Source organism: Perissodus microlepis, chromosome 13, assembly GCF_051167445.1.
Source record: "Perissodus microlepis isolate ML-2025 ecotype Zambia chromosome 13, ASM5116744v1, whole genome shotgun sequence".
Classification (NCBI taxonomy): Eukaryota; Metazoa; Chordata; class Actinopteri; order Cichliformes; family Cichlidae; genus Perissodus; species Perissodus microlepis.
In genome coordinates this window covers 27070163-27082224 of record NC_140473.1, presented here as the reverse complement: position 1 = coordinate 27082224, position 12062 = coordinate 27070163, and the positions used below count along the sequence as shown (strand labels likewise).

Below are 12062 nucleotides of genomic sequence, written 5' to 3'. Positions count from 1 at the left end.
AGCCCAACATTATTATTAATAGTCAAAAAAGGAACAAGCAGAACTCTGTTACTCTTGTGTTTTGTCAGTCTACTCAATGACATCTTCCCTGTGGGCTGGGGTGTGTATAGGTTTCACACATACATGGATTGCATGGATATATTTTACATAACCTTCCAATTTTAAAAAATCATCAAGAAATGAAATGTATTATTTATTATAATGCAATTTCAATAATGAGGATTATTCTATTGCAGGTAAAAGTAATGGATGAAATTGGCTGGATTCAGATCCACTGTGCCGCTGTCTGTTGTCGCTCTGCTTCTCTTTATACTGGGCTATTTGCCTCTAAACCTGCAAACAGAGTGCAGCGCTTCAATCTCATGGTTGAGAGGGTGGGAAATGTTTCATATGGTTTCAAGACACTTGCACCCACCCCTCCAGCCCCACACCCATCCCCTCATTTATCTCTCATTTTCATTAATGTGCTCTTCCATCTCAACCTCCACCAATAGTACATCCATCAATAACCAAGCACGACTCTCTTGTTTCCTTTCACGTCTCTAACCTTTTATTCGTCTTTCTTTTATTTCCTCCCAGTTCACTTTCTCTATTATTATTCTAGCATGACCCTCTCTGTCTCTATTGTGTACTTGCTGACACTCGTTTCGTACTCATTTTTTACCAATTTAATCCTTCCTTTCGCAGACTACCCTTGGCTTTACTGTTTTCTCGCATGCTTGCTTCTGTTTTTTCCACTCCCTTAATGTCTGTTTATAGCACTCAACTCAAGGCCTGTTTCTCCCTCCATTTTTTAAAAAAAAATTCCCATTTTTCATTTTTCTGCCTCCTCAAGGACTTTAACTATATTTCTCTCATTATTTTCTTCTAGTTACCTCTTGTCTTGTCTGTCACTCCTCAAGGACTATCATACACCCAGATTAGAGGGATCCTATATCTGTGCCTGTTCTTTCTTCTATTCTAGATCTGTTTACATAAAAGACTTTCAGCGACAGTTCCACCTGTCATTTCACCTCAAACATCTGATTGAAGACAACTCACACACTCATGCAGTGTTTTGACGTATGACAGCTGACTGCATAAACTAAGTAAATGTAACCACCTTGATGTAATTTCTAAACTACTATTTTTAAAACTCATGTTTGAAAGTTTGGCTATTGCTTTTTTTTTTTTTTTTTTTTTTTGTTTGGTGCCATCTCAGCATATTGGTTATTTTGTTGGAAAAATAGTCCTTTCTTTGAAGCCTAATATCTACTTAATGATTTGATAACCACTGGCACACTGGTCAGAAAGAGTGGATTTAGATAATGACATAATTAGAGCTGATGCCAGTAAGTCAGAGCTACAGAACTGAAGTTGAGGATCTCATATTTGAATAAGATTTTTCAAGTCTATCAAGATTATCAACATGACACAAACTGTGCTCTTCTTTAACTGAGAAAACCTGTAATAGTAAACAGATCAAGGCTTCCCCTTTAACCCTTTAAGACCTACCATAGAACCAAGTCCGCCAGAGCTTATATTAGATTTTTACATGTTGTGGAGCCATTTTTGGGAGCATTTCAAGTTGCTATAAATCAATACAACCATTATAGCCCAAGTTTTAATAATATGTATGCATTAGGTGTATAGTAATTACATAAATTACAAAATAGTGCAATAAACTACAAAAAAAATTTAAAATCGTTTTTGTTTTTTTAACATATATTTCTAGTTAGAGAAATTTAAGAGGCTTATCCCTAAAAACTGTAAATACAAAAAAGTTGCACAAAATAGTTTCCCACCACAGGAAATTTATTTTGAGTGTCTTCATAGTTTTATTTTTGAAATACACCAATTTTTATATACTGCAGGAAAAATGAAAATAAATATTATAGTGCAAATTTGCAAAAAAAACAGCATATGCATCAAAACAAACTATTTCCAACAGTGCAATTTGACTTATAACGAAATCCCAGATACGACACAGAAAGTCAACCATAAGTCAAACATAACTTTTAAAAACACCAGTATAGGCTTATGAGGCCCTGATGGTAAAAAATACATTTCTGCGAAAATGACGTCACTTCCGGTTTTGGGCAGGTAATGGCGGATATGCGATAGTTCACGTTGACGTCAATTCCAAAGTAGGAAGTGTTACGAACATCTGATCGGATTGGCAAAGCGTGTTTCTGGAATATTATGTTTTTGTTGCTGCAAGTGCTTTTTATGCAATTTTTGCAAAGCTATATGTGGAAGGAAACCGTGACCTAGGGCAAGCTGATGGCATAAGATGTAAGTACAACTCCTCTGGTTTCATATGCAAAAAAAATTATTGTGCTAGCTTACGTGGTTGCAGTGCTACCAGGGTTTAAAAACAGTTACGCAAAACGGAGCGTGCCCGCTCCGACCGGCTTTAAAGGGTTAAGGAACCCGTTTGTGACACAGGCCACTGTGTGTGGGAAGCTTTCAACCAGAGCGCTTCTATGTAATAAGCAGATGCTGCCACTCTGGGCTTCATGGCAGCAGTAATGATTGTAAGAAACCTTACTCTATCAAGATATGTTAAAGCTTAAAAATTCTGTTCTTTATGAAGAAAGGAAGAATATGTTGACAGTTTTATGATGGTTCCCTCTATCTTCTTCTGCTTATCACACTATTGATCGTTACCTGCTAACAGGGCCGGCTAGGGCCTTGTTGTCTGTCTTAAAAGTCTTAATTTGTATCTTCCAAGTGCAAGAAGCAGAAAAACATCAAATAAAACACACTGGGGACCAGCAGAAGACAAAGCTGAACAGGAAAGTTTATCCTCATTTAATTCCCCTTGTGATGTTGATCTGAAACCCCAGCTGGGAAACACATACAGCATGATGGTGTAAACTGTGAGCAGCAGTCTTCCTGTACTTAGGACCTTCAGCAAAGATTGGAGGTCATAGAAGAACTGAGTAGCTGCATGGGAGATTCAACAAGATTGAGGAGGCTCAAAAATAAATAAAAAATAAAGATCCCATGCTTCCCATTTAGCTCAGCTGGAGGAGCATACAGCAAAAACCAGCACCATTTCTGCACTGAAGAAAAAAAGATACTGCAGGGGATGGTGAATGTTAGTCTAAATATAGCTTTATGTCTCGTTCTCTATAGACTTAAATGTGTAAATTTTAAGCAAAATTGCATTTTGTTTTTTATTTTATTTTCAGTAACAACTGAGCTGTTATTCGTGAGTCTAAAGTGGCTTAAGAGCTTAAAGCGAGGTAGGTTTACTTTAGTGTGCAGCACTGTTTGAAACACTGAAGCAATTATGTCAACGGGAGAAGAAAGGCAAACAGGAGACTGTGAGTGAGAAAGGGAGGGAAGTGGAGACTGAGAGAAACAAATGACATAATGCATTCTGCAGCCTGACCACATAAAATAGAAGTGAACAAACACACACATACACACAAGTCAGACACATGGCTGTAAACAGAAAGATTCCCACAGAAACATAACACAGCTTTTAATGCACTAATACACACAGAACCAAGCACAATGTCAAGGTTACCTAAACGGATACAAGCACAGGACACATGAGGAAGTTCAGTCTCAATACAAATTAAGCAGAAATTTACGCTACAGAGTAGAGTACATGGGAGTTTACGAGGAATATTGGCAAAGAGGTTTGCAATTGCAACTCTTTGTAAGCAGGTATTTACAGGTTCAGTGAGTTGGTAAGTATGCAGCTAATATGTGGAGCAGTTAAAGCTAAAGCTAAGCTAAATGGTACTTAAGCAGATATAGTCACAGTCTCTGACTGTAGCTCTCAGCAGCTTGAGGTCAGTTTAAGAGGATGTGGGTTTGGTTCCTCAAGAAGGGATTAATGGAATCCTCACTGCCTTGAAGTTATATTTTCAGCAAGTGTAGTGGAAGTGGGCAACAGGTAACAAGGTCTCGGGCACGGTTTCCAGGTGGCGCGTAAGCAGAAAAAACAGGTGAGTGAGTGTGACACTGAATTTACTCAATCAAACAGTAACTGAGCAACGCTACCACATGACAAGGTTAACAATCCGGTAAAATCCAAGCTTAAATACTGTGCTTTATAATATGAATATGGATGAATGACATGTGTGTCTCCCGGGGGTTCCTAGAGACCATGCCCATCTCTGGAAGACACACGTTAAGGTCATTCGCTCACCCACTTACACAGACAGAGAGGCAGAAGGAGCAGCAAGAACGAGAGATGTGGAGAAAAGGCAGGTGGACCTGGAGGACAGGGGCGACCATGACACACACACACACACACACACACACACACACACACACACACACACACACACACACACACACAAGCTGTACCAGCTGAACATGGCAGGTGTTCCAAAGTGAAACAAGTGACTGCCCTTTCTCTGACCTCAGAAGGAGTAAAGACACAAAAACACAGAAAAAGAGATTCGAGGAGGTTACATGTTGTTGGTTATTTTATTCTTTCAGACAAGCAGAGACAGTAAAAGCTGTTTAATTTGAATCTGAATGCCCTGCTGACTTGAGGTCAAAATCATGCTCTTCTTTGTGTTATTTGCACAGAAGTTCCCAGCCATGACTGGAAAAGCGCTTTGAAAAAACCCTCTGTAAATTAATTTTTTATTGTCTTGTTAAGGGGCTTGCATCCAAAAGTGTCCCTGTGTGAGAACGGCTACCCTGTAAAAACTGTTTAAAGGGGAATGATGACAGCTGCTGCTGTGCACAGATCTGTTGTGTAAAAGTTTTGACTTTCAACTGTTGGGGACACAGGACTTTCAGGTGATGTAATGCACCTTCTGGCAGCCATACAAGAGGATGAGCTCTTTGGGCACCTGAGATAAACATTATTTCTTAGCTTAATAGCCAAGAGTCACCTCAAGACTTCAATGTATCATATAGAAAGAAGTATAAAAAATTAAAGGTCTACTTTCACCATGTGTCACTAAAATGCTTAAAAATAATATTGATGTTAAATGTTTTGCAACCGTTCTTCCTGATTTTTATAGATTTATTCATTTCTGTGGCTTATACTTTTTACTTTAGGATGACAGCTTCATGTCATGAAGGCAGCTGTGTGCATGTATATATTTCTGTGTGATTAAGTATGCAAAAATCTTAAAATTTGACTTGACTACAGAGAATTGTCAGTTTACCGTTTTAATTTAAACCATGACTTATCGGTGGTGCAGATGTAACCAATACGTCTACTCACCAAAGAATGAGTGAAGCAATATGGATAACAGCAGAGGACAATTTATTTAGGGTCTGATGGCAATTTACCATCGGTGTCCAGCACTTTGAAGGATTGATGGACTGGAGCACATCTGTCCTTAACATACCCTCTTGAACATCAGCTTGACACTGATACATCAAAGAAAACTTAACCGACTAAGTGCAAATGTTTCAACCTGAACAACTTAAAACTTCTCTGGGATACAATGTAAACAAAGACAAGAAGAAAATAATATTTCCATCAATAGTCACTTCTCCTAACCAGGAGACAAGTGAATATATTATGTAAAGAGTCTTTTTTCTCAGTCCTGGGGTTGTAACACCACAACCTCCTCAGTCTGTAATCAGAGAGTATCTATTTGACAATAACCAAAATGTCTTTGGATAGTCTTTGTGAATGCAAAAAAACAAAACAAAAAAAAACCAATGGTGTTAGCTGGCCAGCAAAATAAAGAGAGTGTATGGCACTGAGTGCGGGCGTGTGTGTGAGTACTTCGGTCCAAATAATCAAGGTCCGGATGGATGAATGGATGGCAGCCGCTTGTCCTTTAATGGCACCAGCGAGACAGCACAGCAGTAAGGCAGCACAGCAGTAAGGCAGCACAGCAGTAAGGCAGCACAGCAGCGAGGCGTCTGGCAGGAGAACGAACAATAGTCTTTTTTTTAAGGCTACTGCAGAAGGAGATATTCCCCGCTAGCTCACCCAAGCTTGCTCTCTGGCACAGCTACAAGCCACGTGAGCTCATAACCCCACAGTGACATACGAACTTGGCTACCAACGTCCGCTTAGCATAGCGGCTAATTGTCGAGCTTGCTAGCTTATCCCCGATTAGCGATTAGCACCTTAATAACCATTACTACACATCACATCATAGCAAACACATGATAACACATGGAATAGTATAATATACATACGAAACAGATTTTTACCTGGCAGGAGAACGAACAATAGTCTTTTTTTAAGGCTACTGCAGAAGGAGATATTCCCCCTAGCTCACCCAAGCTTGCTCTCTGGCACAGCTACAAGCCACGTGAGCTCATAGCCCCTCCCACTAGGATGTACTACCACAGTCGACTGTCGTAAAGCAGCCGCAAACCAATAGCAATAAAAAAAAAAAACTCAAAATCATTGAAGAATCATTTTATAACTGAACACCCAATATAGATATATACATATATACTGAATATCACACAATATCAGATAACCAAATTAACACTGGGTTACATCCACCCCTGCTTAAAGTGTGACGTCCCTGTCACTATCACCTGACAGAGATTGCACTAACCTAGCAATCTGTTGCTGTAATGACAGGAAAAAGTTATTGAGCAATGCAAGTGTCATCGGCGCATTGAAACTGTGATTCTTACAATCGACTTTGTAGCCGACCTGATAGTCACTGAGGTAAGCCGGTGGCACTCTCCTCCTTTGTGGCCTACCACATGTTGGGGCTGGGCTGAGCACCTCCTCAGCGTTTGCTGTCTCCGATCCTGTCAGATCTAGAATGAATTCAGGTGCCCCAGGATTAGGGCTGCCACGATTAGTCGACTAGTCACGATTACGTTGACTATCAAAATCGTCGACGACTGATTTAATAGTTGACGCGTCGTTTGAAGCTTTGTAACATCCCAAAAGACGCAGGAATAAGTAGTAGGATTTAAGAGTGTAATAACGGACTGAAACAGAAGATGGCAGCACTGCATGTACAAGGATGCCAGCTGCCGTTAAACCCCGAAGAAGTAGCTCTGTCCCAGAATTCATAGCGCAGCCCTGCTCAGTTTCCAACAATGGCGGCAGCTAGTTAGTTTTAATATTACTCTTATTATTCTTTCTGGGTCACAAAATAAACGCTTAACATATTTTCAGGCGAGAATGTATCTGTGTAAACCTCAAATATCTGCTCAGTTTATCAAGACGCCACATATTTTCAAAAGCGGTTCGACGTTTTCGGTGACGTCTGTTACCCACTAGCTCGATAGTTAGCCGGGGGAAAGGCTCACTAGAGCCCGTGAGAACACCGGACTCCCGGCAAATCGTTTTCAAACCCACCGCCGTCTTTCGCTACTCAGGTTAAACATATGTCACTTAGATAACTTAAAAATGTTATTGTTTGGCTTTTTTTAGTATTTTATTTGTTCCTGAGTAAATCGGTTTGGCTGAGATCAAAGTTATAGTTTTTGCACAGCTGAATAAAAGTCAAGCAGACAGCTGATTATCAGAAGTGTGAGATTCTTGAGAATTTACTCCGGTGTCCTGTTATATTTTAGATAGCAAGGAGTTTATTAAACTTCACCGAAACAAACTATCATCTTGTCTTTATTTTTAGTTAGCACATACCTTAAACACTTAAAGCTGTAAGCTAATAATAGTTATATAAGAGCAGATGCATGCTGGTGCAATAAGCTGTACGTCCAATGGATGCATGATCTGATTAGTCGACTAATCGCAAAAATAATCAGTGACTAGTCGACTATTAAAATAATTGTTTGTGGCAGCCCTACCCAGGATTCAGAGGATACTGTGGCTGGGATGCCTCCTGTTCTCCCAGAACATCCCTTTGATCCGCCAAGAAGTCATTGTCAGGAAATTGGCTGGATGTAAAGTTTATTTCCTCGTCTTGCCCAAACTCCTCCTCCAGCTGAGTTTCTTCTGTGGTGCTCCCTGCATCCGCTCTCATGAGAGGTTGAACCGAACTGGTTAGCACATCCTGACTGTCACATTGCAGGTTAACCGGTAGGAACCCACAGGGAAGAAGCATGTCACGATGCAGAACTCGCTCTCTGCCCTCTGCATCCTCTGGCCTAATCACATAAACTGGGATAGACTCATCCGGCTGCTTAACAACGATGTGCACAATAGGCTCCCACTTATCAGAGATTTTGTGTTTCTTTCTGAGGCTCAGATTCCTTACCAGGACTCTGTCACCCACTTCCAATGGAAGGGCAGTAACCTTAGCATCCCAGCGTCTTTTGTTCAACAATTGTCTCTTCTCAGCATTCCTTGAGGCTAGGTCGTATGCATACTTCAGCCTACTCTTTAGTTCTCGTACATACTGAATATGCGTTCTGGTGCTGTGGCCACGTGGACTAAGTCCAAAACAGAGGTCAATCGGAAGGCGTGGCTCTCTACCAAACATCGGAAGGGCGCTTCTCCAGTTGCGTCATGTTTTGTACAGTTATAAGCATGTACAAGGGGGCGAACATACTTCCTCCACTCCTCTTTTTTCTTATCCTCCAGAGTTCTGAGGAGGTCCAACAGAGTCCTGTTGAATCTTTCCACTGGATTTCCACGTGGATGGTAGGGTGTCGTACGGGACTTTGTAATCCCTGCTAGTTTACAAAGCTCTGCCACTATTTCAGATTCAAAACAAGCACCTTGATCACTATGGATTCTGCGAGGAAACCCGTAGTGACTGATGAAGTTCTCCCATAACACTGTGGACACCGTTTTCGCTGTCTGATCTCTCGTGGGATATGCCTGTGCATATTTTGTAAAATGATCAGTTAGTACTAGGATGTTCCTGGTGTCTCTCGAATCGGGTTCTATTGTCAGAAAATCTATGCACACTAACTCAAGGGGACCACTGACTTTGATGTTGACAAGTTTAGAAGCTTTCTGCACTCGTGCCTTTCGTTTCACACACCTCTCACATGTTTTACATTTGTTCTCAATGTAGCTAGCCATTTTTGGCCAGTAAAACCTCGCTCTAGCCAGTTCTAAGGTTCTCTCAATACCCATGTGACCTGTCTCGTCATGAACACCTTGGAAGGCTCTCTCTCGATGGCTATTAGGGATGACAAGTTGATGGAAGGCCTCCCCCTTTTGATCAAAAACTCTACGGTATAGCACCCCATCAACTAGAAGTAACTTGGATTTCTCCCGTAAAAACAGAACCACCTCAGGTTCCTCAGACTTTCTGTCAAAAGTCTCATCCCCAGTCTCTAAAATGCCTATGATGCGGGCTAAAGAGCTGTCATTTCTCTGTAACTGATACCAGTCCACCATAGACATCCCTGGTAGGGCTGACTGGCCAGGTATGGGGACCGGATCCTCAAGGTCATCAGGAACCGCACTGTCATTGCACAAGAGTGTTTCCACGGCAGGGATTACAGTGTCGACTGTCTGTGTGCCTTCACCTAAGATCGTGTTGACATTGACACTATGACGCTTACACACAGTACTCATTGCCTCCCCATCGAGAACTTTAAACTCCTCAGGGGACAAGCTAGCACATTCCAGCATGCTGGAGATTTTTCTGTCTGTTTCCAGGGACTCCTCGTCCTCCTCTGAGGGTCCATGAGGCCTCCTAGAGAGCCCGTCAGCGTCAGTGTTATGTTGGCCAGATTTGTAGTGTATGTCAAAGTTGTAAAGCGACAGAGCAGCAAGCCATCTGTGACTTGTAGCATCAAGCTTCGCACTGGTCAACACATATGTCAAAGGGTTGTTATCAGTCAGCACCTTGAAATTAGCCCCATACAAATAATCATGGAACTTCTCACTTACTGCCCACTTGAGGGCGAGAAATTCTAATTTATGTACAGTGTAATTCTTTTCGCTTTTGGAGAGGCCACGACTAGCATAAGCTACTACTCGAGTCTGGCCGTCTTGAACCTGATACAATGCTGCCCCCAGGCCTGACATACTGGCATCTGTGTGTAGTACGTACGGGAGCTGCCAGTTGGCGAAAGCCAGAACAGGTGCTGAAATCAGTTTTTCAACGATAAGGCCAAAAGCAGCCTCGCAGGCAGGGGTCCATTTTGCCCCAAGTGAGGGTGACTTTGTTCGTGGCCAATGTTTTTGGCCTTTATGCCTGGGGGCTAGTTCTCCCTTTAACAAGTCATTGAGAGGCCTGACAATGCAAGAATAATCCCTCACAAACCGCCTGTAATACCCCGTGAAACCTAGAAATGACCGAAGCTCTTTGGCAGTTTGTGGACATGGCCAGTCTTTCACAGCAGTAATTTTGTCTGGGTCAGGCTGGATCCCCTGGGCAGATATTACATGCCCCAGATATTTCACGGAGGTTTGGAAGAACTTGCATTTAGAAGGGGATAACTTCAGACCAAACTCAGCAATGCGCTTAAGGACCTTCATCACCCGCTCTTCATGCTCTTCCAGTGAGTTGGAGAAGATTATAAGGTCATCTAGAAATGCAACAACCTCCTGGAGGTTAATTCCCTCCATCACTTTCTCCATGGTCCGTTGAAACGTGGCAGGGGAGTTAGTCAAGCCTTGAGGCATCCTCCGAAATTGCCATGTTCCAAACGGCGTTGTAAATGCTGTCTTGGGTCGATCACATGGCTCAACTTCAAGCTGATAGTACCCGCTCTTGAGATCTAAAACAGTGAACCATTTTGAACCAGAGAGCAGCGTGAACGTCTCCTCTATACGAGGCAATGGGTATGCATCCTTTTTGGTGAGGTTGTTTAGTCTCCGATAATCTACAACCATTCGCAGTTCCCCATTCTTTTTCCTAACAAGCACTACTGGAGAGGCATAGGGGCTATGTGACTCCTCTATAATGCCTGCTGCCAAAAGGTCTTGGAGGTGTCTTTTCAAGTCATTGAAATCAGCGGGTGAAACACGTCTCGTCCGCTCTTTGAATGGGACATGAGGTTCTAACTCAATGCGATGACTGACCCCCGTCACACTACCAACGTCAAGATCATGTTTCGAGAAAGCATCTGATGCTTCTTTGACAATTCTAGCCTGTATGTGCTCTTTAAATTGTGGTGATATCGGGCTGTCCCCAAAATCAAGGTCAAGAGGTACAGCAGATTGGCTACCGTCCTCGCTATGAGAAGCTAGCAGGGAATGTGCCTGCAGAGGAGCATCTTTGGGCTGGGGGTTCAGATCAGAGAGTGCAACAGGAACTGCCCAATCAATGGGGGAGCACTCAGCAATAGCTGTTCCAGGATACAGTGTGATGCCCCGCCGAGAGGAATTTTTGACCGCAACTTTAAACTTACAGTGGGACATAGGTTTTACATCGACTATCTGGTCATAGATGATAAGCCCCCCTGGTGTGGGTGTGTCCTCCAAGCTACACACAAGCGCTTGAAATTTATCGCTCCCAGGCTTAGTGTGGCAGATGGCTTTCAAAGTATACACCTCACCTGGTTTCAAATGCACCGGTACCTTGCTGGAGAGTGCAACACGGAGGGCTTTGACCTCGTCTCCATGGGGGTCAGCCTGTTTGAAACATTCGGTATATGCCATGACCCAGTTGGTGTCAATGGGTAGAGTCTGCAGGAACTTTGCTCCACCCTTTTTTTGACAGTCCTGTATCATGGGACCTAACACATTTGTGCCCACAAGAAGAGAAAACTTATCATTGCATGATTGATCTGGACTAACTAATGCTAGGATGTTGAAACACTTGTCTGTGCCACAAGCACTTTCAGGGAACTGAACTTTAGCCTCAATGTACCCCACATATGGTACCTTTTGTCCAGCCGCACCTTCGATGTCTAGTACCTCTTTTATAGAGAACAGTTCTCTATGAGAAAGATAGCGAGAATAGAATGACTCCGATATTATTGACACTTGGGACCCGGTGTCAATTAAACACCGACACGGAACTTGATCTAACCATGCTAAACCATCACAAGGCTCCCCAATTAGACCCTGGGGAAACTGGGAGGCACCGTTGGAGCTGGGGCTTCGTACATGCACTGGCTTGAAGGCTTGGAACTGCTCTGACCATCAGCTCCTGCTCGTTCCACAGCAGGAGCTCCTACTGGTTTAAAGGCAAGTTGGACTGTGGACTATTCTGTTGTTGAGCCATTGAACACTGGCTTTGCCCAGCACTGTGCCTTTCACACAATTTCTTTTGCACTAATATGGCATTGGTTGGGTT

The 12062-nt window shown here is 42.5% G+C and overlaps 1 protein-coding gene across 1 annotated transcript; it reads right to left on the bottom strand.

The window, feature by feature from the left end:
* Positions 1 to 5210: 5210 nt before the first annotated feature.
* Positions 5211 to 11494, bottom strand: LOC146375260 (retrovirus-related Pol polyprotein from transposon opus). The gene is made up of 2 exons (XM_084948985.1): positions 6136 to 11494; positions 5211 to 5838 (listed from the first exon to the last, which is right to left on the bottom strand). Exon 1 carries the CDS (start codon positions 11492 to 11494, stop codon positions 8240 to 8242), a length of 3255 nt encoding a protein of 1084 aa, XP_084805111.1. The 3' UTR covers positions 5211 to 5838; positions 6136 to 8239.
* Between the last annotated feature and the right edge of the window lie 568 nt (positions 11495 to 12062).

Bases quoted from the DNA above. Each gene is read 5' to 3' on its own strand.
- LOC146375260 (XM_084948985.1), bottom strand. From the start codon at position 11,494: ATGATACAGGACTGTCAAAAAAAGGGTGGAGCAAAGTTCCTGCAGACT.